Here is a 27,893-nt window from a genome sequence, read left to right on the forward strand (position 1 = left end):
GGCATGATCAGCATTATTTTATTATAGAAATATTTTTCTGTAACAGAAATAAATACACGTGTATTTCTAAGGTACTTCATATCCACACAATATAAACCTTTAATCTTTCCCTTAACTATACTTAACTACCTTACACATACAAGTCTATGGATTTAAAGTTACCTTTAGATAAAACAAAAAATAAAAATATAGATATAAAAAAATTAAAGACACTAAAACCTGCAGCCTTTGATGGAAATAACCACTCTGGCAGTGCAATGACAACAAGACATGGCCTTGCAAAGGTGGAATGTACCCAAAACGTTCACAAATGCCAGGAAGGCAACATCTCTTTCAAACCTGTATTTTCTTTGATGAAATGAGTACTGATCCCAGAAGAACCTGGAAAAAATTACTGAGCAGTATTTATTTAATGCAACTACAATCCTGTAATGCATTTTGCCACAAGCCCTTCTCAGTATTAATGCCCTTAAGAATTTGAATCTTCTAACTCTGGAATGAACAGCATGAAACCGATTTGCAGTAGAAGAGGAAAAAAAAATAAATCACTTCTATTTAATTCTTCCATATTACATTTTAGTAGGCCAAAGTCCTATTCCTTGTTTTTTTTCAAGGCATTCCCCCCCAAAAGGGAGTCCTAGTGAAAGATCCAGGGCAAAATACTCCCCATTTAAAGGAAAAAATCTTTGACACTTTGATATAAAGTTAACTGTTCTCTGCAGAAGTCTGTTTGCCTTTACAGCCAGGAAAGCCCTGTGAGCAGCAGAACTCAGACCCACAGACCCCAATTTCACAAGTTCAGCTAATAACTCTGGACAACATGAATTCTCACAACAAATAGGTTCTGGAGCACTCAGATGTTTACAGAGCAGCAGCATCAGCTTCCTTGTTAAAAAGTATTGTTATATGTTTTATATGTTATAAAGTATTTTTGTTTGTCACTGTGTGATGGGGGAATTGAAGCAGGGCTCTTGGAGTAGGAGTCTGGCCACCATCACAGCAGGACCAAGCTCTCACACAGCAGAGTTCTGTCATTCTGCAGGGACTCCTCGTTAAGCAATGCCATCTTCTTACAGGTAAATAACTTGCTTACTTTTAATTACACTCTCAAAAACCAAAAAGGCACCAGTTTACATTTAAGTGTGTACAATCTACACAGTGTTGGCTTTAAAAATGGCACTGATGTATGTCAGTTCTTCAAAGAAAAACACAAATAAAAATAAAAAGCAAAATAGCATTCTCTAAAAATAAAAGATAAATAAAATTAATGGCTTATACATCTGCACTTGTGTAGCAGATTTACAAGCGAACTTTTGAGACAGATTTTATTTCAAAATAAACCAGATGTTTGATCCTGACTGAGTGCTGTGTGCAGCCCCAAGGAGCTGTAAAGCCTCAGTGTCCTTCAGGCACACTCAAAGTGGTATCAGGAGAGTCCCTGGAAGCACAAGGGAGGAGAGGACAAATGGCAAAAAAGGAGGAAACAATTCTGCAATACTCACAACATCACTATGAAGAAAATGCAACACATGACAGTGCAAAAAAGAAATATTGCTGCAATTAGGATTCAATGCACTCTGCTTATACTGAGCACTGCTACACCCTCTTACAAAGCTTCTGTGGCTAAGACACCTGGTTTCCTTCTGGGTATTCCATACAGAAATGGATTTAGTGGATGCTTCAAGGTACATATGGCCATCAAAACATTTCTGAAGGGAGCAAAAGAAGTGAGCAGTCTCTATAAAAGAGGAAACTACAAGGGATATTAATTCCTCCTATTGGAGGAATGTTTAATTGAAATTATTAACTTTTAATTAAATTATTATGCCTAAAAAGACAACAATGCTATTGGTAGCTTAGTGCTCAGAGTTACAATGACTGGTGTCTGCCCTGGGTTCCAACAGAGCTCTAGTTCAGTAAGACCACTGAAAGGCAAAAAAAGCCTCAATGCAGAGTGAGTGAAAGTACAAAAGAAATACCAGAGGATGGAGATGCCTCCAAACTGCAGTGACACATTCCTGTTCTCCTAGCCCCTAACATCACATACTGGCCTACTTCTGCCCCACTGCAGTTCCAGGAATAGCAATGGTGACAAAAAACTTGTCCCATTTAGTCTTGTGCTGCACTCACTGTGGGATTAAAGCACACTCAGACATACCACCTATCATCAAAGTGCACTGCCACAAAAACAATGAAGTTACAAAATTTACATGGACAAAACAAAAATTTTTATTAGCAAACAAGTAAAGATTCATCATCACTGGTATTGTTTTCAGAGAGGGAAGTAGATGACTGTAACATTGGCACTTCCACAGAATGGCAACAAGCTGCATGAACACCCAAAGGCTCCTCCTGGTATGAGTTAGGGCAACACTGGTTTTGTCCATTCACTTGGATATGAACATTCATAGGGCTGTCTGGATAACCAGATTCCCACTTTTTTAAGGGTAATCTACATGGATCTTCACTCAGTGGATGACTTCCACTTAAACTACTGTCCTCTGGGACAGTCCTCCTGGATACTGACCCTCCATGGATCGTTTCTGTAACACTTTCAGATAAAGGATCTCTGAAAGCCTTTCCTGTATCTACTTTACTGGACTGCTTAAGCTCTCTGTCAGAGTCAGCACTTGAAGATTTATCAGTGTGTCCAGCCTCAGGCTCTGCATGTGCTGCTGTGCAAGTATTTGGCTGGAAGATGTTGGAAGGCGATGGCTCTGTCACTTCAGTCTCTGGCTGCAGGCTGCTACATCCAGCTTCTTGTGGGCCCCTGGCTTGGCCGTTTGCCTCTAAACTGGGTCCTTCAGGGGAGGGTGGAGGACTCTGAACAGTGCCACCAGCACTGCTGATGATGCCATCACCCAGTGTAGTCTGTGAGGTGCGGGCAGGTGTCAGGAGGGGGATCTGTCCTCTCACCCGAGGTCTGTGGAAGAGTCTGTTCCAGAGCCTGCCCAAGCGCCGCCGGGATGAGCTCCGTCTTGACGAGTGCCGCCTCATCTGCCTCCTCATGGCTGTTCGAATGTTCTGCAGCACAGAAGCCTGGAACACACAGGGAACAAACATTAAAAACCAGCATTTCACACGTACTCAAAAGATTTCTGATCCCTGTGCTTCCTCTTTCAATGCCCCATTTCCTAACAAACTATTTGAGAACACCAAAGACAGCTCTGCCTGCACCAAAGACTCTCATAGACTCATGGAATGGTTTGGCTTGCAAATGACCTTAAAGATCATCTAATTCCAAATTCCCTGCTGTGAACACCTCCCACTGGACCAGGCAGGTCAGTGCCCCATCCAACCAGGCCTTGAACACTGCCAGGGAAGGGCAGCCACAGCTTCTGTCCCTTACAGTGTTTCCTTTATGAGTTTAAGCTCTACTTGTCCACCTAGGATGTTCATTTTCCACTGGAGTAATAAAATATGAGTACTTTATCACATCAGGAACTGCATCTCAGTTGGATACTTCTGACAGGGTACAGGAGGTTTTCTGAGCATGCAGCAATGAAATAGAATGACTTCATGGCTTGCTTGTAAATGAAAATGCAAATGAAAAACAACCATTTTGGAAAACTAAGAATTTTCCAAAAATACTGCTATAGATTTCATTTTCTTATCATTTCAGGTGCATTTACAGTTTCAGCTTGAAAAGCCTTGTTTTCCCATTTACCTTCTGACCTTTCTCTATTCATTCTGTCTTGATGTACAGCAAAAGTGCTTATCTCACTGCTGTCCCCCAACAAATACATTTCATGTGCTCAAAAGCACCCACAGCACCAGTGGAACTATGCTTCTTCAGCTCCATGTAACGCATACATGTTTTTATATTACTTCCATATAATTCGCACAGCCACTGAAATACAGTTCCAGATAGATTTTATCTAATTTATAGTAGTTTGGCTGCTGGCAAAAGTTTCACTGGCACTTGTCTGCATACTTGTGATGCGTTGTACACGGGGAAATCTTCAACTGGGGGAATCAGTCCTTGTGCAATCAGCTGTCCATAGGAAGGTGGAGCTTCCCGCCGCACAAACTCTGCCTCCAGTCGCGTCATCTGAGTCTCAAACGCTCTGGAAACGGAACCAGAGAGAAAACGTGGAAGAGAAGTAACAGTTTGTCCTGCCTCCCCGACACTAATGTGTAAAAAAACACTGCCAAAGGGATCATGGTAGGAGTAAAACCACAAACCCTCCACTAAGCGCTATGAAAATCTTAACAGGATGCTGAAATCAACAAAAGGACTAAGAGAACAGGATACAAACATGAATGAATCAAACCAGCACACTGTCTAGTGCAGGCTCAGGCTGGACATTGTGGCAAATGAAGTTTTTTCAAGTGGCCAGTAACTGCTGAACCAGTAACAGCAGTAACTTGTTCAGCAAGGGCCCAAAGGTTATTTTTGGAGAAGACATTAAGAAGTGGAAACAATCACACAACAGGGGCAGCTTGCAGTTGCAGAGAGGTTTGCCAGTCCTGCCAGAACAGAGGCACTGAAGTTCCCACCTCAGCACAGCAGCTCTTTTGCAGGTCCTTAATCACACAGACTTGATCAGGAGAGAATGTAAAGCACCCTATTTGAAACACAGGGTCAGCAGCATAGGAGGAGATGGGAACCAGAAAGTCCCTTATGAGTCTCTCCTACAAGGCAGAACCCCACTTGCACATACATGTAACACACAGGCAAAGAATCACACACACTACACCTAAAATGAGGCATACAGAACCAGGGAAAAGGGGCACACCATGAACAGCTCCTGCTCAGAACAGGCCTCACCATAGCCAGACATCGCTTTTAACAGAACTGAGAACTGGAGTATTTGGGGAGGGGTGAAGGGTTATTTAATGCAGATTCAGTGAAGACTTCACTGTAGCAGTTCAGCATTCAGTTTTTGGCAGGGGCAAGGGGTTTCTTGCAAGGGGATGAGAAGGAAAAGGAAACTGCTCAAGACAGATTAGGCTAGATACAGATTCTGCCATAGTGCACAATAAACTTGTACTTCTCACAGACCACAGAAGAGCTGATTTCCGCTCACTACTCCCAGAAATCTTCTCTTAGCCTAATTCACCTGTCATCAAGTCCCTGGATTTGATTTCACAGCATTTTGCAAATTCTCTGGTTAAGAATCAACTTTTTTTTTTCCTTTTAACAAAATGGAAAAAACCAGCACAGCTATGAAAGCATCAGCAAAGCAAGACACTTACCTGTATTCCCTGGTCCTCAGAGAATATAATTTAAATGCACAGCCCAGTGCTATCACTAGCAGCAAGCCACACACGAGACTCCCAATCAGAGCAGCTGTGATGACCTTCCTGGGAACAATCACCAGGCAGTTACGCTCATCACTTCCATCCTGGCAGTCTTCTTGGCCATCACAGCGCCAAGTCTCAAAGATGCACAGATTTGTCCCACAATGGAAATTTCCTGGCTGGCAAGTAAAGCAGTTCTTTTCATCTGAGCCATCTGGACAGTTCTTCTGGTTATTACAGCGGTCAAGTACTGAGTAACAAAGCCCACTGTTTCCTTCACATGGGTATTCGTTCTTCTGGCAAGCAGGACAGTTCTCCTCATCCTTGCCATTTGGACAATGCCACCAGCCATCACAATGCTGCTTATCAGTGAAACACTCCTCATCACTTCCACAAGGGTGTTCCCAAGGAAGGCAATAGCCTTTCACCTGATAGGTTGCATTGAATCCGTGGCCAGTGCTCTTGGAGCGGGCATGATAGGAGACAGTGAGCTGGCCCTTTGACGACTCCACACTCACCGAATGCCGATTGTTGTGGTGTGAGAACGTCTGCATTAATTTATCACCTCTCTCTCCAATGCCATCATACACCTTTACATAGTCATTGTAGCCTAACTGCAAATCCAGCTGCAGCAGAACGTGCCTGTTATCCTGCGTGTCCACATACCACGTGCAACGAAGGTCTGACCTGCTGTGATCAGCACGGAACAAGTCTGGGGAGGCAAAAGATCCGTAAAAATTACCCAGCCTTTTGCCACAGGAAAGATCAGGACAATTGTCTTCGTCCGAACCATCACCACAATCTTTAACTGAGTTACATCTCAGCTCGTTCATCAAGCACTTGGTGGAGTGGGCTGCGCTGCACTGAAACATTCCTGAGGGACAGATGCTGGATGGAGGGTCTGTTGGAGGGACAGTGCAGTTTTTCTCATCTGAGTTATCACCACACTCATCCATGGAATTACACTTCCAAGTACTGGGAATACACTTCCCATTTGCACAACGGAATTCATCTGACTGGCACACAGACTGACCTATCTTTCCTGTGAAAGAGAACAAGCAGAGAAAAAAATCAGTATCAAACTTTCAGAACTATGAGATAATCGCTTTTCAACATCTACTGCCATGCATGTCACAAGCTAATGAGTCAGGCCAGTACCCTTCAGCAACACTGTTAAAAAGCCACATGCAGATAATACCAGTGTGACCACACCAATACTTTACAGTCATCAACAGCCATCACCTGTCTTGTAAAAAAAGTCTTGTAAAAAAAGCCTGTCTTGTAAAAAAGTACTACTGTCTTCCAAGTTTTGCCAGAGAGAGTATAAAGTGAAGCAACAAACCCATAAGATTTTACCTCTAATATAGGAAAGGCGAAATCCCTGAGCCTGTCCTGAGCTTGATGCATCTGAATGAAAAAATATCCACACATGGTCCCTTGCAGAGATGAAAGATGGAGGTATGGAAGATCCACACACTTTGTACTCTTCCCTCTTGGAAGACGGGCCAATCATCAGCCAGTCTACTGCACACTTCTGAGAGTCTTCCAAATCAAAGTTCTTAAAACTGTTAAGAACAAAAGAAAGCACGAGTTACAAAGAGGACATGTGTCTGGGACAAAGCCTAACAGAAAGAACTGACTCTAATGGCTGACTTTCTGCATCATGCAGTGCTGACAGACAGGTATTGCATTCAAAGGTAATGAAACATCTACCTTCTGTACACTAAAGCAAAGCACATCCCCCAGTGTGGAAAAGCACCCATCTCACAGGCATAAACATCATACCAAAGTAGCTCCAAAAGCTGAAAGAATGATTCCTCTTTCACTCAGTCCTTAAATAAAACTGCTTCCTAAAATACAGATACAAGGAAAAGCAAAATTCTGAAATATGTTATACAGAAAATAGATTAATTTCAGTAGTCATTTCCAAACGTAAAAGCTATGAAACTAGGAATGACAGGGTTGACTACTGTCTTGGAAAAAGAATAATAGGAAGCAGTACAAAGAACCCTAAGGGCTAAGAATGAGAGACACAAATCCACTCTTGGAGCCATGGATGGGCAAGGAGAGATCAAGAAGAGAATCGGGGTGGAAATGGAACCTAAAATCTAACACCATTATCTTTTAATTCAAGGATTAAAGATTAAAATAAAGATAAAACTTTCTGGGAGTGCAAATGCAGAGCAAACAAGACTATAACCTTTTACAAATTTCTAGCCCTTCTGCTGCCACAAGCCAAGTGATTATTCAGTAGTAGCTTATCTAGTGCAGAGAGGTTCCCTGTTTACAGAACTCTGCACACAACTGGAAAATGCTCCCTAACCTGGGCTCAGGAACCATATGTGGCATTTGTTCTCTGATGAAACAGATTGCACTTGTATTCAGCCATCTGCAATGACAATAGCAGATTGCAGACTGCACAGAAAAGCATACTCATTAGGAAAGGGCACACTGTTCAGAACACTTAGAAATTAATTTTGGTCCTTTTTTTATGTAACTCAACTACACCAAATTAACTTGGTAAAAGTTTGTGCATAATCCATGCAAATATCTAGACAGAATTTTCAGAAAGCTCCTGCAAAATACAGATCTCCTTCCCTAAAGGATTTTTCACAAACAGCAAAGACAAACTCTTTGAAAAAGATAAATGGAAAGATAAATTTTCTGGTATCAGTGTGTATTTTCAAGAGGCTGTCAATGTCTGCCAGATCTTGACCTCTGAATTTGAAAGGGAAAGAACTATGTAAACTAGCTAATTAATTTAAATAGGAGACTCAGCCTACCCACACCTGTAAGTTCTGCCAAACATATTGGCTTAAATAACTCTCCAAAATAAATTTATCAGCAAGAGCATGAGAAGTAAGAGAGCACTGAAAGTGATAAGTTAAAATGGAAATTAAGAGATGACAATATATGTGCAAGGACAATCCACCCAGAAATGTCCTTCCTCTTCTAACTCTTCTTCTCCCACCAACCTCTGTGTGTCTTCCCAGCTGTGGAGAAATATTCCCACAGCACTCAATTCTCTGCTGTAAGGAATCTCATCAAGCTTCTGAAACCAGCATATTTTGCCAAGGAAGTTTTAGATGACTATGCAGCCAAAATAAAAAGATTTAAGTACTCAGCCATTCAAAGTATTTCTGCTACAGGTATTCTGCATAAAATGTTTTAATGACCAAGAAAGGAAACAGCCACTGCATCATGGAAAGGAATTATCCAAAGCATCAGGGAAGCTATAGGTACTCACATAAAGTTTGTTGGTTACAGGAGATGTGAGACAGCATTACTGAGCTTGCACATCAGTTTTGCTCTCTCATTTTGGCACCACACATCATGTAGGGTTTCTATCATCTATCATCTACTTGGAGGATTGTTCATAGGAATTTTTTTATGAAAACTTTTTGGCTAAGTGTTAGAAATACCTATCTGCCCAACAACAACAGGTTTTAAGAAAAGGGAACAGTCACTAAATCAAGAAAAGGAAACTCAAAACTGGGATAGGGGGTGGGAATGACTAAAAAAATTCTGTTTGTATGATACAAACAAGTTAATTTGCTAAATCTTTTGATCTTTTATAGTTATTTTAGATCAACCTTAAAGAGGCAAACAAATTGTTCTCCTATCTTACCCAGCTCCCAGCACTCCAACTGGGTCCCACAGCCACTCATTTTCCTCACTCTGCTGAAAAGAGCTACTTTTGTCTATCAAATAAATACTTCAGCCATAACATGGTTACACAACACAGACTGCACAAACTCTGGGGAGTATTTGCCTATACAATAAGCTGTCTATAACTCACTTTAAAATGTGTTTCTTTCTAGAAAAAAAAAAAAAAAAGAAAAACATTTAACACTTTAAAGATTCATAAAAGGAAGAGTACAGAAATATCAGCTACATGCAGATACCTTGTTCACAAACTCCTTTGCAGATGACAGCAATACCTCCCAAGAGCCTGCATTTGTGTACAATTAGTATATTTTACTTGCACCTTGAAAGTCTAGTGTTGTACACTGCTAATAACCAATTTTTTTCGGTTGTGGAAGAGAAAGAACCTTAGTTCCAGCTTCCAATGCAGAAGTCCAGGCATACAGAGGCTAACTGATTTTCCTGAGTGTCACTTGTGGATCTTAGACAGATTCAGAGTAGAATCCCATACCTCTTCACTAATAAATCCAAACTTCAGGCACAGAGTACAAGGATGATGAGGCAGAATAGACTTGCAAGGAAATAGTGAGTTTAATAGATTCCCTAAAAACACCATGCCTCTTGGAGATACACAAGCTACTGAAAAAAATGCCTTGGTATTCAAAAAGGGCAATACAGAGTATTCGCAAGAACAAACTGTTTTACAAATACAAACATCTTAATCCCAAGTGCCTAGAAGTTTCAAACACAATTTTTCTGTGTATGTTCTAGTTCTAATGTGAAGTTTTATGTGTAATAGATACCACAGCAGTTATAAAATTTCTTTGGCTAAGAGCCAAAGCAAAGTCAAAACAATTATGTTCCCCCGTATGCAAACTAATGAGCGGATGTATTTTCAACAAATTTTCCTTTGATTAAGGCATTGTCACTCTATTTCAGCAACCTTTTAAGTTATATAGCCCCTACTAGAAGCAAATTTTACCTTATTTACATTGATGGTGTTTTTACACAAGACCAGAAGGATGATACACTTGAGCAAGCCCTCACCACAAAAACCACTACCTTCTAAAGAAACATGGAAACAATATGAATCCATATGTTTGCACTCGTAAGTATATAAAATCTGGCTTCACTTTATAATGCATTTCTGACAAGGTTTTGTGTTAGAAGTTTCTGCCATTCTACTCTGACATTAAGTGACCAACTGATTTATTTTAGCCAAGAGTCCTGAATAGTGAACTCAGCCTCTACTGCTTTACTTCTTTCATCATCTCTAATTAGATCTAGAGCTGCTCTGTTACAGTCCTCTGAAGAATAACTTAATCCTGCTACCCACAAAACATTTATTTATTCAGCTGAGCTTTCTCAAACTGGAATGCAAATTTTTCTACCAAAAGGGTAAGTCCAGTGGTTGAATGAGTATTGGTACACAGTGAAAATATGGGACAAAGATGTGTGTCTGTACTGCTTGTAGGACTACACTGACACTGTACAGTCTTTGGAAAAGCACTGAAGTCTGTAGTTACTCTTCTTGAGGGAAGTCTCAGACCTTTTGTATCAGAAAACTACATCATTTTTTGTGACTAAAACAAGAAAGAGGAGCCATAGTGAAAGAGAGAATACTCCTGTATAATCCATATCTCATGAAGCACCAGACAGTACTGTGGTATTTTTAAACATCTTGGGGAGGGAAGCACAGAATTTGAGAGGAAAGGTAAAAGACAGGTTTGCTCAGTCACTAATCCTCTCCAGCAAAGCCCTCTGACAGTTCTGCAGGAGTGGAATGGGGACCCAGAGATCCACCCTACCATGTAAGCTGCAGTACACAGGTACTAAACTCCAGCCCTTGCACTCCTTACGCCCTGCACCCCACCTGCTCCAGACATCATCCTTCCCCCAAGAGCTGCACTCCCACAGCAATGCTCCCCTGCTTTGGCATCTTGGCACTTGGTGATAAAGGGAAGGAGAACCTGGCTTTCCTCCAGGCTTTTTCCTCTCCACAACCAGAGCACACAGCCCTAGCTCACAGGGCAGGGAGAGGAAGAGCAGTCAGACATTGGTATTTCCAGCACTAGAACTACAATGTCAACAAAATACAACACCCATCACAGAACAACCTTTAAGATGGCCTGGCCCTTAGGCTGTTCCCACTGCTACCTGTGGATCTCCAAAACAAAACAAAATACAGGAATATAGAACAAGACTGGTGTACAAGATCAAAACCATTGGACCAAGTTTTGCAGGTTTTCTTTCTCCTGAAAGATGCTATTGTCTTGCTCTTGGAATGTCTTTTCCAAATTTTTACAGAAAATTTACAACAATAGCCTATTAAACACTTAAAGCATTCAGAATTTAAGATCAGAACAACTCAATGTGAACTGAGAAATGCAGCACTAAGTCTTGTTTTTACTGAATTCTGTAGAAATCAGTAAACTCATCTGATTCCTCTTTCCAGTGGCATGATACTGAAAAAAGAGGTTACCTCCAATGGTGAGCAGAACTCCAGGAGTTTACAGAACATCACAGGGTTAGCTATATATATCAGTTCTCACCTATGTACTCACATGAAGTAACAGCCTACAATGGTTATTATCTGACAAGTATTTTCATGTTGCTTCATTAAACCAGACTATCATAAACACACATTAATACTCTATGTCATTAATACTCTATATATATGAGGAAAAATGTGCTTCCTGCAAAATTAATGCTTAGCAGAGCTCTGTTTTTTTTGCCATCTGTACTGAAAGGAACAGTAGCAGCTAGGAAATAAAAGTACTTCTATAAATAACGTAGGGAACTCTCTACAACCCTTTCAGTAATTTAGGCACGAGGGACTACAGATTAAAGAAAAATAAAGCTTTCTTAGTAACTGGAAAAGGACAAACATGGGATGCAAAATCTGAATGAAAGCTATTAGTAAATAAATAAAAAAGTAAATGTCCAATTTGGCTCTCTAAACTGATTTTAAAAATTGGAGAATAAATATTATGGATAGGTCAGTAAAGCACAGTCCCAAAATAAAACCAACCAACCAATTAAGCAAGAAAAGTTACTTCTATTTGCCAACTTCTCACAGAAAGTGTAGATTGTGAACAACTGATGACTTAATTGGCTCATTAAAAACTTCTGCTTAACCACTGAAGCACAAGGACCTGAAGTCAGGAAAGCTCTATTCTACTCCCAGCTCCCAAGCACCAGCTAACTGCATAACCTTGGGCAAGAGACATTGGGACTATTTCTTCAAAAGCTGAGCAACTAAATGGCTATTTTGAATTTTTTTCCAATTAATGTCAAGTTCTGAAATACAATGAGTTTGGAAAATAGACTGAAGCAGTTTCTTTAACTCCTCACACAATTACAGACCAGCAAGAACATATGAACAGACCCTAATTTTATAGTAATCTTATGCAGAAATTGAAACTCAAATGGTACCTGACAATTTATTTTTTCAAAGCTAATGTTATGAATCACTGAAGTGAAAGCAAATGAAGGTGATCCCCTCACCTCAATTAGTAACAGAAAGCTTGAGTGGGTCACTAAGTAGATCTCTTTCCAATACCCTTAAGCTTGAATTCTGAACATGGAGAACATTTTACTCACAGTCCCCTAAATTCCAATAATAAAATAGTAAATTTATACTCCACCCACACCAGGGTTAATTACAACCATCAAGTAACAGCAACTGGTAAACAAAATTTTTTTTCATCTTTTTCTTAGATATGAGGAAACATAAACCTATAAAGCCCATAAACAATGGTACAAAGGCAGTTACTGCATATGACATCTTTGTCTGATCTTACATGATTTTATGCAATCGTCTCTGAGAAGAAGCATAAAAATACAGAAAATGGATGGACAAATCAAGTAGTTTCCAAAACAATAACTAGCAACTGGTTACCTGAATTTAAAGAGACATAACATAGTCCTGGAAAACAGTGACTACAGACTTGTTCACAGGTCTCAATGGAACCATTCCATCAGACACACAAACTTGAAAGTACTGAAATATGCATATAGAGTGGTATAAGCACAAAGAACACATACTTCCTGTTCATGGAAAGCTCCCTCAAGGATTTCTAAAAAGTAAACTATAAAACAAAACAATTAGCATGGAAATGTGAGGATATGAAGAAAATCAATATACACATGAAAGACAGACATTAAGATATAGCTTCTAAAGGAGATGGCCACAGAAGCAAACATCTTCCTTACCTGGTCACAGTTCTACAAGTAAGCTGCTGAAAATTAGGTTTATAAAAAATAACCACCAAGTGCAAACAGTTTAGAAATAAAAAATACTTTCAATTGCAATTCTATCCCTTAATGATTCCTGCTGTATCTCACTATATAGATCTCTTACATAAAGATCTATATAATGCTGTCTCATTGTCAATGAGAATTCAAGATCAAAGGAAGTGCATGCTGTGTAACACAACACAAAGGAGATGGAGTTTTTTGAAACCTTTCAAAATCCAGATGTTAGCACAAGAACTGTGTTTGATTTTCCTAGGAAAATTTTAAAAGCTACTCTTATGCCCTTACCAACACATTGTTAGAAGAAGCAGCATATCCAGCTGGAAAGCAGAAAACATGTTTGCATTTGAAACCTCCTAGCCTAGGCAAGTCAGCTCCTTCTTTTACATCCTTGGCACTGCAAGGGCAACAGCCTTGTATAGAAATCCTCAGATGCTGTAACATTTTGCATTCACACAGTGGAGTGAGTCATTCCAAGTACATTTATAGTCAGAAACATAACACCACAACACTAGTCCCTGGGATGTAAACACATAGTTTCCATTGTTTGCATGTGCAGAGGAGGGCAGGATATGGCTGTGTATTCAGTGATAGAAAACAAACCCATTAAGAAGAAATTTTTCAAGTCATATTGCAGTGCATGCATCTAAACTGTACACACATTATTACCAGTTGCCACACCTCATGTTCCTTTGTTTCTTTAGCCTCTGATATACTCATACTTGCAGAAGAGAGTCCTAACTCTAGCTGGAGCTCTGAGACACTTCCATAGCATAAACTGCAGGATTATTCTCCAGTCAAGTCTGTGTCTCATTTGTATGCTTTCTCAGTTTCCAACAATCTCTGCTTTGAGATAAATTCCCCACATCCAATGTAATGTAATGGGGTTTAAAAGCATGTTTCTATTTATGAATTTCAAATGCTGGCAGGTATTTACTTCACTACTTTTGGTGAGTAGTTCCTATTTAGAACTATGGATGGTGAAGCCTTCCTATTATTCCATCTGTGGCAGATTTGTTTTCAGTTTCTGAGCATCTGCACTTGAAGAGGTTTTGCAGTCCTTCTAAGCTGCTGAGCAAAGAATGAGCAGATGGTGTCAAATGTAACAGTACCAAACCCCCTCCCAAAAAAAAACTTTTCCTATGTTTTATTTTTTAAGTAAGAAATTCTTGTTCGTGAAGGATCCTACCATTAGCCCAGACAAATTAAGCACATTCACAGTATGCTCATATTGCACCCTAAACATTCCTAACAAACCATTTCCAGTACATTTTAGTCTTTATTGAATAACATTTTTCTAGAATTGAGCTGAAATTGTACCACAAATGCTAACTATTATTTGATTTGTTGGAAAGAAATACTAAGCAGAAAAGCATGTATCTCTTGATAAAGTAACAATAACCAATAATTATCTTCAACTGTCATTAAACATAGCAGCATTTCAAGACATTACTGAAAATGCCATTTTTGCTCTAAGAATTTTACATGCCCACTGAAGCTGTTCCAGGTTTTATAGCCTTCACCAGCCCCTATTTATAAGCAATGAAGGGAAAGGGGACTATTTAATGTGAGTAAATATATTGCTGTTTCCCACTGCCTCGTCTGTCAAGGGTATACAAAATCTCACACAGGCATTGTCAAGATAAATACAATAAAGGACCACAAGTGACTTCTGTAATAATGGATGTCAGAAGTAGCCTACAGAAGCAAGACACAGGGAAGCATTTTTTAAAAGAGAGAGGTGCCCAACCTGGAACCATGTTCCAGTGTAACCAGTTTTGGCTTTCTCTGATCACCCCACGGCTCTGAAGACAGCCTCACACTGGTGTATCAGGTAAACCCACATTTTGTTTTATTTCAGCAAAGCAATCCTTTACCTCCACAAATAACAAACCATACCTAATTGTTATCATATCTCCATGATCTCCTTGAATGTACCAGCTGCAGTTTATGGCTGGAGGATAGTTTGATGGCCAAGAAGGACTGTAGATGACTCCCCGTCTCTCTGTGTGCTGTTCCAGTTCCCCACTGCAAGCAGCTGTTAATAAGGGGACAAAAATAATATTGTTAATGCTTTGCCTCATAACAATTCATAATAGCTTCAAGAGCTTTCATCAGTTCCTGGAGACTGCAGACATATAAGAGCCAACAGTTTTATCCTCTTACTTCTTTCTTCCCTGCCCTGTTTTTTAATTAAGACACCCACACCAAGTGTAGGTAAGCATAACCTGCATTTCAATGCAGGACCAATCGATAATCTTGTATGAATCTACCACAGGCTACAATCAATATTACTGCATGGATCTGCCAAGAGGATGTAATACAGGAATCCTTCTTACCAGCTTCCCAAAGCCTAGGTAGGTCACCCAGCAAGAGAAGGAGATGTGTATTAACTGTAAAGTAGCTAGCAGTTCATTTTGTGATAGCATGTTCCTGGATATGTTGTTTATTTTCTTAACCACATGAAGAGTCTGTAAGGGTCAAAAGAATACCACCACCCAACACACCCACCCACACCCCTCCCACAAAAAAGTAAACTGCAGTTCAATGTTATATGTTTCCAGTGACCATTACTAAAGTACTCCAAATTCCCTCTGAACCCACATAGATGAGAAAAAATTTTCAAGACAGGGAAAGGAGCAAGCAAGGCCACCAAATAAGGCTCAGCATTTTCAAAGTACATTTAGTTCTTCCTATGGAAGACAGCAGGCTACATCAAATACTTATAATTTGTAATTAAGCAATTCAAAAATGAAAATTAAATGTTCCAAGGACAAGTTGAAAAGCTGTTCTGATAGACAAACATACTCCAAGCAGAGTACAAGAAGGAAAATTCTCTGTAATGCAACAGCTATTCTGAACATTCTCCAAAAATATTATTTAAACTCTTTTTAAAACAAATTACTATCTAGAGCATGACTTGTGGACTGCAGCTGAATATTTCAGTTTTTGACATAAGCTTACATTCCTGTAGCTGAAAAACGTAGCAAAGGAAAAAAAAAGGTTGACTATACCTTGTCAACCTCATACACATATGCATCCAAATACACTGCACTAGAAATGAGAGATTTACAGTATGGCTTGAAATCCAGCCACATAAATACACCATTTTCAATTCCCAGTCAGGACACATTTGGCTGCACTGGGGGGATGGAAGGAAGGAAGGAGTACCAGCAAAGCTACTTGGCTGCAGTCAAGAGCTCCTGCTTGGGGCTGGGCTGCAGCACGTCCCCTCCAGGAAACCTAGGCCTGGCACTATTCTGTTTGTTCACAGTAAGCACTTTTGAAGTGAGAGCCACAGGAATACAAAAAGCATAAGGTGAGTAACTTACCTGAGGCAAAACATAAAAATACTATTATTTTCACTCTCCAGGTAGAACATTCCACTGAAATACATCTATATAATTCCTACTACTTTCAAAGGCCACAAAAACATAGAGAATACATAAATACATGAAAACATCTGTTTCCAAACAAATATTTTGCAGTAATAAAGTTACAAGAACATTTTTGTTATCATATTTCTAAAACCAGTGTGGGGCTCAACGACAGATGCTGGAAAATACTGAGATGCAGTTGCAATTATAGAATTATAAAAGGAAATGTAAGATCCACAGAATTTTTCAACTCCAATTCTCAGTTTCTTTAGGTTTATAACTGTGCTCCTCCACATACCTATTACTGCATCAACGTACCACAGCAGCACAAGAGGAGCAGCAAAGGATGCATTTCCTGTCAGGTTAATAACACTTCAAAATGGGAAGGAAACAATGCACTAAGTGAAAGAACAAATACAGCAGACAGCATTATCCAGAGGCTTCCAGTAACACCTGTTTCTGCTGCCCTTGTACCAAATTACGTTCTAGATTAATATCCCTTATTTATAGTATTTGCAATAGAACAGAACTTATTTCCTTTCCGTCCTGAGGAAGTCCCACTGACAGGCTGATGGCTCCGCATCAGCACTTCCATTCACACATTCATCAGTGTAGTTAGCAGAGCTATTATTCTCCCAAATACTTGTTTCTCAGTTTTAGGAAGTAATTACAAAGACTGAGCAATAGTTACTTAAGTATCCCAGCTTTTTAGAAGTAATATCACTACATTTTTCTCTTTTGGAATAACATAATTTCATAATGTAGAGGATCTGCTGTAACATCACAGTTCAGGTCTTCAATGAGAAATGCTTTTCTTATTAACACTGCACATCTGATATAAATGTGAGGCAAGAAAAAACAAGTAACAAAAGAAATAGATTTTTTCTTCTAACCAGAAGAATCGTAGCTGTGCAAATCTAAGGACATGGTGAGGCAAGGGCTGCACTGACACTCTATGCCATTTTTGGCAGTTCATCTGACAATGGCTACTGTTGCCAATACTTTACTATGGCCTTATCCCCTCTTGACACACATCAAGCATTTCAGACTTGTCCTACTCAGAATCAAATGGACAATTGTTTGCCTCCTGCAAAGGGTCCTGCTTTGAATGACCCACAAATCTGAATTAATATTCACTTCAGTTTAAGACAATTTAAAGCAGAAGCCTCTAGGTCTAGCTATCTCCTTCAGGGGTCCAAGGAAGTAATGAATGTGAGTAGATAAGGGAAAAAATAACCCTTTACTAACAAGCAGAATAGCAACAGTCAGAAACAAAGAGACCCCAAACAAAAACTTCCAGGCCCACCTCCCAAGATGGTGCTCTGGATTTCGAGCATGCGGGTCAAAGGACAAAGGGGAAATGGTGTCAGTCTTTTCTCCACCAACTCTCCCCACTGTCCTAGCTCTCACTTGGCTAATCTCCTGGCGGCTGGAGCCCTGACTGAAGTTCTTTGGAGCAGGGGCTGGACACTCACAGAGGCACTGTGTGCGGCTGGAGGCAGGGCAGGCAGGACAGGGCGCTGGGCAGGGTGAGCTGGGCTGGGTGAGCTGGGCTGGGTGAGCTGGGCTGGGTGAGCTGGGCTGGGTGCGCTGGGCTGGACGCGCTGGGCTGGGTGAGCTGGGCTGGGTGAGCTGGGCTGGGTGAGCTGGGCTGGATGCGCTGGGCTGGGTGAGCTGGGCTGGGTGAGCTGGGCTGGGTGCGCTGGGCTGGGTGCGCTGGGCTGGGTGAGCTGGGCTGGGTGAGCTGGGCTGGACGCGCTGGGCTGGACGCGCTGGGCTGGACGCGCTGGGCTGGGTGCGCTGGGCTGGGTGAGCTGGGCTGGGTGAGCTGGGCTGGGTGCGCTGGGCTGGGTGAGCTGGGCAGGGTGCGCTGGGCTGGGTGCGCTGGGCTGGGTGAGCTGGGCTGGGTGAGCTGGGCTGGACGCGCTGGGCTGGACGCGCTGGGCTGGGTGAGCTGGGCTGGGTGCGCTGGGCTGGGTGCGCTGGGCTGGGTGAGCTGGGCTGGGCGAGCTGGGCTGGGCGAGCTGGGCTGGGTGAGCTGGGCTGGGTGAGCTGGGCTGGGTGAGCTGGGCTGGACGCGCTGGGCTGGGTGAGCTGGGCTGGGTGAGCTGGGCTGGGTGAGCTGGGCTGGGTGAGCTGGGCTGGACGCGCTGGGCTGGGTGAGCTGGGCTGGGTGCGCTGGGCTGGGTGCGCTGGGCTGGACGCGCTGGGCTGGGTGCGCTGGGCTGGGTGAGCTGGGCTGGGTGAGCTGGGCTGGACGCGCTGGGCTGGGTGAGCTGGGCTGGGTGAGCTGGGCTGGGTGAGCTGGGCTGGACGCGCTGGGCTGGGTGAGCTGGGCTGGGTGCGCTGCGCTGGGCTGGGTGCGCTGGGCTGTGCGGCGCTCTGCACCGCGGCTCTGCGCCTTCCCTCCCGGTGCCTCCAGCTCCCGCGGGCCGGCACACACACACCCTGGGGCTGAAATCTGCTTTCCACTGCTTCTCCCTCGGTGCCTCACCTCCGACTGCCCGGAGGGCCAGTGGAGAAGAGACCGAGCCGCCCTGTGGCTTCACTTCATGCGCTATCGCAGACCCACGGGGCACAGAGGCTGCTCGGGCACAGCAAACACACAACACAGACGTGGATAGACACATGGACACACACACTCGGCTCCGTGCCAGGGAACCCAGAGGTACAGGAACGATTTCTGGGCACAGATGATTATGGGGTACAGTATCTTGGTGAACGACACCAAGACAGGATTGCCAAAAACTTAATTACACTGCTACAATGGTATGCCCATGGTCCCCTAAAGCTGTCGGAGCAAACTGGAGACACACACACATATACACCTCTCCCAAAACTACTATAGTGTTTACCCAAGCTTCACTTAGCTGCCTCGTGTTTTTGATGTCTTTTTTATTTTTTCCCAACCAATGCTCATTATTATAGGATTTACAAACATCAATGAACCTCCTTCCCAGAGCAGCCACCTGCCCCTCCACTCCTTGCCACTGACTACTAAGGCAGAAAAGGTGAAGTACCCGAGCACAGCTCTTTTTTCACACACATAAATCTTGAAAGAAAAACCTTGACTAAACACAGCCTTCAGTGCTGACAACAAAACGGTAAAACCACACAAGGGCAGAATTTTATACTGTTGGAGCTTCAATATCAATAAAAGGGTCCCACTTGTCTCCTCAGCTCCTGGCCATGAAGTTTGCAGAACTGCACACATGCCTAAGTACTGTGCTATTAAGTTGGGTACAGCATGACACTGTGATTCCTTAAGGAAAATAAACAAAAGCCTGTTCAAATTGCCAAAGCATCTCAAGGAAACGGAAGTTCCTAAATAGAAAGGTACAGTCCTGAATTCTGAAGACCTTATCATCAGTGACAACACTTAACAATAGCAGTGACAGAATATTTTCAACAATTCTGTGTCTTTCCACAACCTTTCTGCACAAACCTAGGAAAAAAGTGAAATCCCAATTCACTAAAAACTCCAAACTGCTTCAATTTCCCACATTTAGCAATACTGAAGAAACATCAAATTACCAGTTCCTGGATTGGCAAACCAACCCACCAAAAATCTTACTGAGATGGTGCTTTTAAAGAAAAGATAAATTATAAAGAGACCATAATAAATCTTCCACAGTTAAAAAGAAAACCCTAAACAACAAAGAAATAAGCAAAGAAAAATAAAACTTTAAACAAATGCCAGAAGAGATTTGAGTTCAGAGAGTTTCTGTCAAGAGGGCATAAATCTTAATGAGGCTTTCTGTGACAATCAAATGGATTTCTTCTACTGTAAATAGCAGTAGATTCCCTCTGCCAGTTAAATACGCCACAAATACATAAATGACATTTCCAAAAACTTCACATGAATAATGTTACTCTTATTTTTGCAAGAGCAACTGTAATAAAACAGACATTGAGCTTCACAAAAGGACAGCACTGAGGGTACTATGCTGTGCTGGAATCAATTTTCAAACAATCCCAGATGAAAATTAATCCTGGAGCTTCACATTCTTCTGCACCAGGGCCTGTCCCAGTCACAAGGAACTGATCCCAACCATCTGCTCCAGGATAAAAGATGTTTTGCACTTGCCACGAGGAACCTCCTCTCAAAACCAAATGCTTGGCAATATACATTTCCTCAAGTAGCCATCTCAGAGTCAGCAGGAAACTCTCCCCAAGTTCTCACAGTGCTCCCTCAAGGAGAGCCTGCACCCATGGTTTAAAGCAGATCCCTCATGCCTGTGGTAGAAGAAGACTTAAGGCTCCCCTTTGTTTTGCTCAGGCTCCAGCTGACTTCTGGCTCCAATCAGAACCAGCAAAGGCACAGCCCAAGGGCTGCACTTAGAGATGTGACAAATCTCAGCTCATGCTGCTTGATCAACAGCCAAGCTAGCTTTCTGCAAGCACAGGTAAGAGAAGCTATACATGGATCCCTCTGTTGCAATAACCTTTGATAATCATTTTCGTCCCAGCTCCAGTTACACCACCGGGGGACAAGGTAACTCAAAACTGTATGAAGACAAGAAAACATGAAGGCAACAATACTCTGAGGTTTTCAGCATGCTTGTGGAACAAAAGCTGGGTGTTACAACTCTATTGCTAGTGAAAAAAAGTGTTAGAAAGCAGCAGAGCCAACTGAAGAAGCTCTATGTATTTTAGGATGAGGCAGTATCACCAGTCTAAGTAAGCAAATGTGTAATTACTGCATTTACAGTTTGTAAACTCACATATCATACACCAAACAGCTGCCAAACTCCATCAAAAACTAAAGAACCATCCAGGCAGAACATATTAGGACATAAATGACACTGTACTTTTTCCAATGAAAGAATGGAAAATAGTCTGCTGCAAACAACACCTTGTTTATCCACACTTCCTCTAAGCTTAATTTAAGCAGGTTACCTAATCATAAAATCACTACTTTCTCCTGATTTAAACCTTCTCAACCCTTAATTTTGACTTGAACACTCAAGCTCCCACATTATTCGATCTACTGTCCTAGAATTATTTTTGTGTCTTCCAGTTTCCTCCCATCTCTCTTATTTGCCATTTCTGGTTTTAATATAAATTGCAACCTCTTTGGGAGTAAAGTACATCTATACATATGATGGTGAATTGACAGTCACAAGAGGGTCCTTATCACTAGGAGAACCCTGACTGCAATATTCCCACAATGTCAGTAAGTCACAGCACTGCAAGAGAGAAAGAAATTACACTAAGTGCTGTGATTCTGGTTGCATTTCCAAGTTGACATTCATGAGACATTTTTAATATTCTTGTTTTAACTTCTTCAGGAATGAGCCACTCTCCCTGACTTGATGCTGCAGGGCACACTTCCTAAACACAGTTTTCCCCTAAACATATCAGCATGCACTAGACCTTAGCCTCAAGCTGACAATTCTTATCTATCACAATGACAATGATGCAGTCTATAATCCTGTTGTGGTTTAAACTCAACTGGAAAATAAGACAAATGCAGCCACTCCTGTCCCCCCATCCCCCCTCAGGTGAGAGAGACAAAATGGAGATTACAGGTTGAGATAACAATTTACTGTTACTGTAACAATTTACAATTTAGCAGCAACCAGGTAAGAAAACAAACAGTGACAGCAGCAACACCAATGACAACAGCGTGGAACAGGACCAGAAGGGACAGAAATGGTGGCACGACCTTCACACAGCACCTTCGTCCTGTCCCCACCACTGTGCCCACACAGCTCCAGCCTCAGCCCCTCCTGGCTTGGGGACAGCAATCTCTGGCCTTGGCTGGCACCAGGACAAAGCTCAGGAAGACTTAAAAGTACTAAACTTCCTAAGATGTCATCATTAGTCTGTCAAACGAACATCATTACAAAAGTTACTCTCTCATTAGAGCATCTCTTTGTATGGGGAATTAACAGCAACAGTTTAAATGAACAGTAAATACAGGTAAGAAAAGTTTGTCTTACCTAATGAGGTAACAGCACTTTCTATTTTCCCAGTCAGGAAGAGATTCACTGTGTAAAGACAGAAAAATAATGTTCAGACAAGTTCTAGCAGTACAGGGTGGAAGTCAATAGTTAACCATTCCTAGGTGTTTGCTGGGGTGTTAGCATAAATACATTACAGTTTTCCAACAAGAACTTTGCTTATCTGCACAGGCAAATCATGTAATCAACTACTGTCCTTCATTGTAGCTAAAACAAGTCAATACACAATATAAGTTCAGTATCTCTGAAACACACTACCAAAAGAAACAACTGCCAATCTATTCTAAATTATCTTCCATAGGATTAATTTTAATTGAGGAACACAGAAGAAAAATCACACTAAAACATTTATCATCATGGCTACTGACTGTACCTGCTTAAATGCTGGATAACTAATGTGATTATTATTCTTAAATACTTCTCCTCTTAATAAAGCAAAGTTTGTTCCCCTCAGGTAAATGTCACCTTGAAAATCAGCTGCTAAAGCTAACATGATTGCCTTGACTAAGCACAAGCAATGAAGTTTTCAACAAGGTCCACTAATACAATCAAAACAGGATGAGGCAGTACTTGCAATATATATCTGACTTGCAAATTAAGTTCCAAAGACTCTTCACTTTCTCAAAAGTCTCCTCTCACAGTGTATACTATTAAAGTAATCTGGAAAGAGAAGTTATTGCCAAAGAAAATTTGTCCTGTGTCATTGTTGCTCCAGAAGTCAGCATTAACATACAGCTCCCTATTAGTTTCCCCACACATTCTTTAAGTCACTTATTTAAAAATTCCAGCATGTTCCACTGACTGCTCTCATTTCAACAGTAATCTGTAATCTACAAAGATAACCTGTTAGTAAAATGACAAATGCTTTAAACAATTAGAAAGGTTTAAAATATTATCAAAAACTTGATTTACAACATGCCAGCCAAGCACTCACTTAGGCTTTATTTTGCATATGTTAAGTCCTAAATCTTTTAATGGGCAACCTCTTGCAAAAATGAAAAACATCATTTAAAAATCAACAATAGGAGAAGAGAGGAAGAGAAACCATCCCTGTTCCAGACAGTCTTAGGAAGCAGCTGACAATTAACACTATTTATGGCTCAGAGTGTGGGCCCCCATTGTCTTCTACACTGTCTAAACACATCACAAAACAATGACCCTTTCCCTGACTACCTTCTGTTGTAACTTCAACCAGCACAAGAGGCACAAAAAGAACTAGATACTAAAGGGGGCTGAAATAAAAAACAATCCTTTAGCTTCCAAGTTCAGGCCCAGTCAGGTTTTTCAGCTGCCACACTGCAGCAGCCCAGCTGCCTACAGCTGTCCCTCTCTGACTTATACCTGGCTATCCACAGCTGGATTTTCTCCTTTTGGGAGGACTGCTACAGACCTCAGGCTGAGGGCAGGCCCTGCAAAACAGAGACAAAGACTGCTCATAGCCTCACTCCCCACAGACTTCAGGGCTCTAGCACAGGGACAAGGACAGTGACTTCCCCCTCCTTCTAAGTAGTCTTGGGACTGAGCTTTCAGGAATACACAAAACAAGGAGGGCAACTAAATGGCTGTATATGTAATGCTACAGCTTGAGAAGAATTTGTGTTAAATTGCATTTGAAATATTTGTGTCAATAAGCATTATTATGATGTTCAAAGGACCCTAACAGCACTGATTTTATTACATAATTAGCTATGATTAGTAACATTTGTTATATGATAATAACAGTGTGCCATGTAATTATTTCTTCTTTGCTAGCTTGCTCCGTTAGGTGAGTAAGCCTACCTAGGAGCAACAACCCTGTACCAGGAAACAACAGTGCTCTGTTAACTCTGGCAAAGCAGCACATCCGTTTGTGACAAACTGGATCACAGCAGTAACAGCAACACAACATTTCCTCATACAACATTAAAGTGCCACTATTTCTGTAACCATAGTAATACAGCCCTAAAGACTGAGATTAAATTAATCCGTGATTATGTCACAAATTTCTATTCATGAGAATTAAAATACTTGGTTTTGCTCCAAAGAAATACATGCCTAACTAGTATCGGCACAACTTAAAGCAGTATTTGAAGATACACTGCATGGAAGAGTCTGGGTCTGTACTACCATTGTAATCTTTCTTTATGTTTCCTATCTGAATACTCCCAACAGCCATAAGAGAAACAAGCTCTAAAGCAGAGATTGTTTCACATGGTTTATAAGAAGTCCCCCATGCCCTTTAAATGGAAATAAGTAGGGTAAAGAAAAGGGGCATAACAGAGTGGAATCAGCCAACTCAGAGGGACATTACTGAGGACTGTTAAACAGACAGCCCTGGTTTACTACCACAAGTGCAGTTATAGGCAGCCTTGCACACCTCATCTGGCAGATACCTAAGAAAGAGAACCCCCAAAAATATTTATCTCTACAAAAAACTTCTATCGGCTGCAGTTGCAAATTCTTCGTTCTCATTTTCAAACCCTTTTATACCAAGAAGTCAGCAAAAATAGTTCTTTAAAATAAAATCTAAGTCTCACACCAGATAGTTTCCCAAGCAACTGAATAAGCATACAGTTTCCAATATCCACTTCACTCACTCAAACCCATCAAACCACAAGAGTACTGTTGAATCAGCACCCAGCTCTCTAAACTGTCAAAGGCCCATAAGAAAGAATAGTCATTCCCTGCAGATTTTCTTGTCAAAACAAAACCTTGTCAAAACAAAAAGAGGTGAGAGACTAGAGTATCAGAAAGTTTTCTAGATGCCTTTTTTCTTAACTGTTAAGCAGTTATGGGAAAGCCAGAAAGAAATCCCAGAAGTGGTTCAGTTGGCTTGAACTCCATGTAGGAAACTTACTGTGCCATTCATTTGGATTGCTAAATAATTCTCAGGGTGAGGTTTTCAGCTTGGAAAGTGGCTATTTGGATCAAAAGGGAAATTTACATATTGGCACCTCCAAACCAAATGACAGCTACCAGGCTTTCCCCACAGCCAGAAGGAGAGACATCAGCTTCACAGATCCCTTCTTACTTAATAACTTTCTATGTCCTCCAGAATTTCTTAAGAATGATAAACAAAATGGCTTCACAAAAGAACAGTTGAAACAAACCCAATTCCAGTCTTTGGAGCAGCAATTTACAGATGAGGTCACACAGCAATGGTCAGTGGCAGTACATTGATACAGACACCAAACACCCACACACAGGCCATGGGAAAACAAGAAAAGAATGGCAAAAAGCAAGAACCAAAAAGAAGGATGAAAGGAAAGGACAGACAAGCAGGAAGTAAAATACAAAAATAGTTAAAGAAGCAGCATTATATTCTTATGGGTTCACTGAAGCAAAATACCTTACAAGCTTCCCACCTCTCATGTTTCTCAACTTCCACTACTGTCAGTTGTGCAAGGAATAGGAATAAAACATTCCAGCTGAAAAGAAGAGCCAGACAGTGAAATTCTAGAAGTCATAGAAAGCAGAAATCTACTAAACTTTCAACCTGACATCACCCACACCTAAACACAAGGACTGTTCTCACTTCAGCTCTGGAGTTTACATAATCTTTTATTATCTCATTAGTCATTTTAACAATAACCATACTATTCATGTCAACTAATAAAAGGTTTAACAAAGGTCTGAGTGGGCCACAAAACAAAACAAAAAACAAAATCCCTAAACAAAACTAAAAAACCCAAAACACCCCTCCCAAAAATACAGTAAGAAATTTAGAAATACAGGGAAAATATGTATCTTTCTCTAACTTTAAATAAGCGGGCATTGTCCTCATGCTGTGCACATCTCTGAAATCCTGTTAAGACTCTGCAAAAAACAAGAGTTGTATGACCTGGATGTTCAAACTGTTTTGTAGTTCAGCTAGTTTTTTGTAATGTACTTACATTAATTAAAATAGACACGTTTGTAATAACCACAGCAACGTTTCAACTTCAACTTTCTACATTTTTCTAGGTAAGCACTGATGTTAAGGAAGCACTGTTACAAAAACAAAACAAGCAGTCTAACCACAGATATCCCTTTCTGATTGTTTACATAACGAATAGTAACTGTCACTTAGGATTATTAAATAGTAACTGTAATCCACGTCATTAGCAAAGAGATGTGGGTTAAACCACTCTGGACGGAGGAGCTGTGACAGTTTACCAAGTTAGGTGTGTGGAGGGCTCAGTGCAGCCCCAGCACTGCTCGGCTGCCCCAGCAGAACCCTCTGGCAGAGCACAGGAACGGAGCACTCAGCTCTGGGAGCTCCTAACTTCTCCATGTGTCCCTGCTAAATACGCGGGGCCTGTCGTTCGCTCTTTCCAGTCACAGCTGGGAGCCAGCGCTTCTCCCTAACAAAAACCATCTCCCCCGGCAGAACGGGCTGACAGGCTGGAAACCAGCAATACGCTTCATCACGTTGCCATAACTCAACACCTGCTGGGAAGCAGAGCGGAGAGCAACGGCTTCAAGCAGAAGGGAAGGAAGAGAGCAGAACATGGCAGAGATGTGGAGGGAGACAAAACGCTTCTTGCCGCTGCGGCTCAGGAGAAGCGCCGGGCAGTCCCTAAGCGAGCCCCGGCGCCGCTGCCCGCACCGCGCCCCGCACGAGCCCACAGCCCAGGCAAGAGCCGCTGATGCCGCCTGAACTTTTTTTTTCAGGGTTACGCAAGGTTATAGCGGCTCTTCCAGAGCCAAGGGCAAGGCGATGGGTTCCGCTGGATCCGGCAGCGCTGTGCGCGGCCCCGCACGGCAGCCCGAGAGCCGAGAGGGTGCCTGAGGGACCCGCGGCCGCGCCGCCCCGCTCGGAAGCGGGCTGACGGGAGGGGGCTCCGCCGGCACCGTTCGGTGCGTTGCAGCCTCGTCCCATCCCGCGCCCCCCGCCCACGGTCACTTCCCGTAGGGGAGGAGGGGGCCCAGCAGTCCCCACAGGCGATGCCCGCCGTGCCCGGACGTGCCCCGCCGCCAGGGAGCGGCCGGGCCGCACTCACCCAGGCAGATGGCAGTGAGCGGCGCCAGCGCGCCCTGACGGAGCTCCGCGGCCGCTGCCTTCTCCATGGCGGGTCGCTGTCGCCTGCCCTTCAGCGCGGGGGGAACCGCGGCGGCTCCGCACCCGCCGAGCCGCTACGCCGAGCCGCAGGAGCCTGCGGCGCCGCCGGCCCGCGGTGCCCCCGCCCGCCGGGGAGCCGGGAGTGGCGCGGGCGGCCGCGGCGGCCCCATGGCCGGCCCGGGCTCCCGCTCCGGGGCAGGTGGCAGAGAACAGACCGCAGCGCCGCGGCCCCACGTGACAGGCCCGCCGAGCGGCTGCGGCGGCCGGGCCAGACGGCGAGGGGAGCGCAGCGCCGCCCCGCTCCGCGCACACCTGAGGGGCCGCCGCCAGCGGGCGGGCGGAGCGCGGCCGGGGACGGAAGGGAAGGCGAGGGCCGAGCCCGCC

The 27,893-nt window shown here is 42.6% G+C and overlaps 1 protein-coding gene across 4 annotated transcripts; it reads right to left on the reverse strand.

The window, feature by feature from the left end:
- Positions 1 to 2,205: 2,205 nt before the first annotated feature.
- Positions 2,206 to 27,840, reverse strand: LRP3 (LDL receptor related protein 3). Of its 4 annotated transcripts, XM_086847091.1 has the most exons (8): positions 27,779 to 27,840; positions 27,451 to 27,583; positions 22,469 to 22,516; positions 15,046 to 15,184; positions 6,601 to 6,809; positions 5,200 to 6,286; positions 3,935 to 4,067; positions 2,206 to 3,039 (listed from the first exon to the last, which is right to left on the reverse strand). In XM_086847091.1, exons 2-8 carry the CDS (start codon positions 27,515 to 27,517, stop codon positions 2,233 to 2,235), a joined length of 2,490 nt encoding a protein of 829 aa, XP_086703217.1. In that variant the 5' UTR covers positions 27,518 to 27,583; positions 27,779 to 27,840; the 3' UTR covers positions 2,206 to 2,232. The 4 variants fall into 4 exon arrangements, with proteins under 4 accessions (XP_086703217.1, XP_086703216.1, XP_086703219.1 ...); XM_086847090.1 differs by lacking the exon at positions 27,779 to 27,840 and having other exon boundaries at positions 27,451 to 27,648; XM_086847093.1 differs by lacking the exon at positions 27,779 to 27,840 and having other exon boundaries at positions 26,624 to 27,452.
- Between the last annotated feature and the right edge of the window lie 53 nt (positions 27,841 to 27,893).

Source organism: Cyanistes caeruleus, chromosome 12 (assembly GCF_971803275.1).
Source record: "Cyanistes caeruleus chromosome 12, bCyaCae1.hap1.1, whole genome shotgun sequence".
NCBI classification, from domain to species: Eukaryota; Metazoa; Chordata; class Aves; order Passeriformes; family Paridae; genus Cyanistes; species Cyanistes caeruleus.

Coding starts and splice junctions, on each gene's coding strand:
- LRP3 (XM_086847091.1), bottom strand. CDS start 27,517: ATGGAGAAGGCAGCGGCCGCGGAGCTCCGTCAGGGCGCGCTGGCGCCG. Junction 6,810..15,045: donor GGAGATATGATAACAATTAG/GTATGGTTTGTT, acceptor TGTTCTTAACAG/TTTTAAGAACTTTGATTTGG. Junction 6,287..6,600: donor TCGCCTTTCCTATATTAGAG/GTAAAATCTTAT, acceptor TCTCTTTCACAG/GAAAGATAGGTCAGTCTGTG.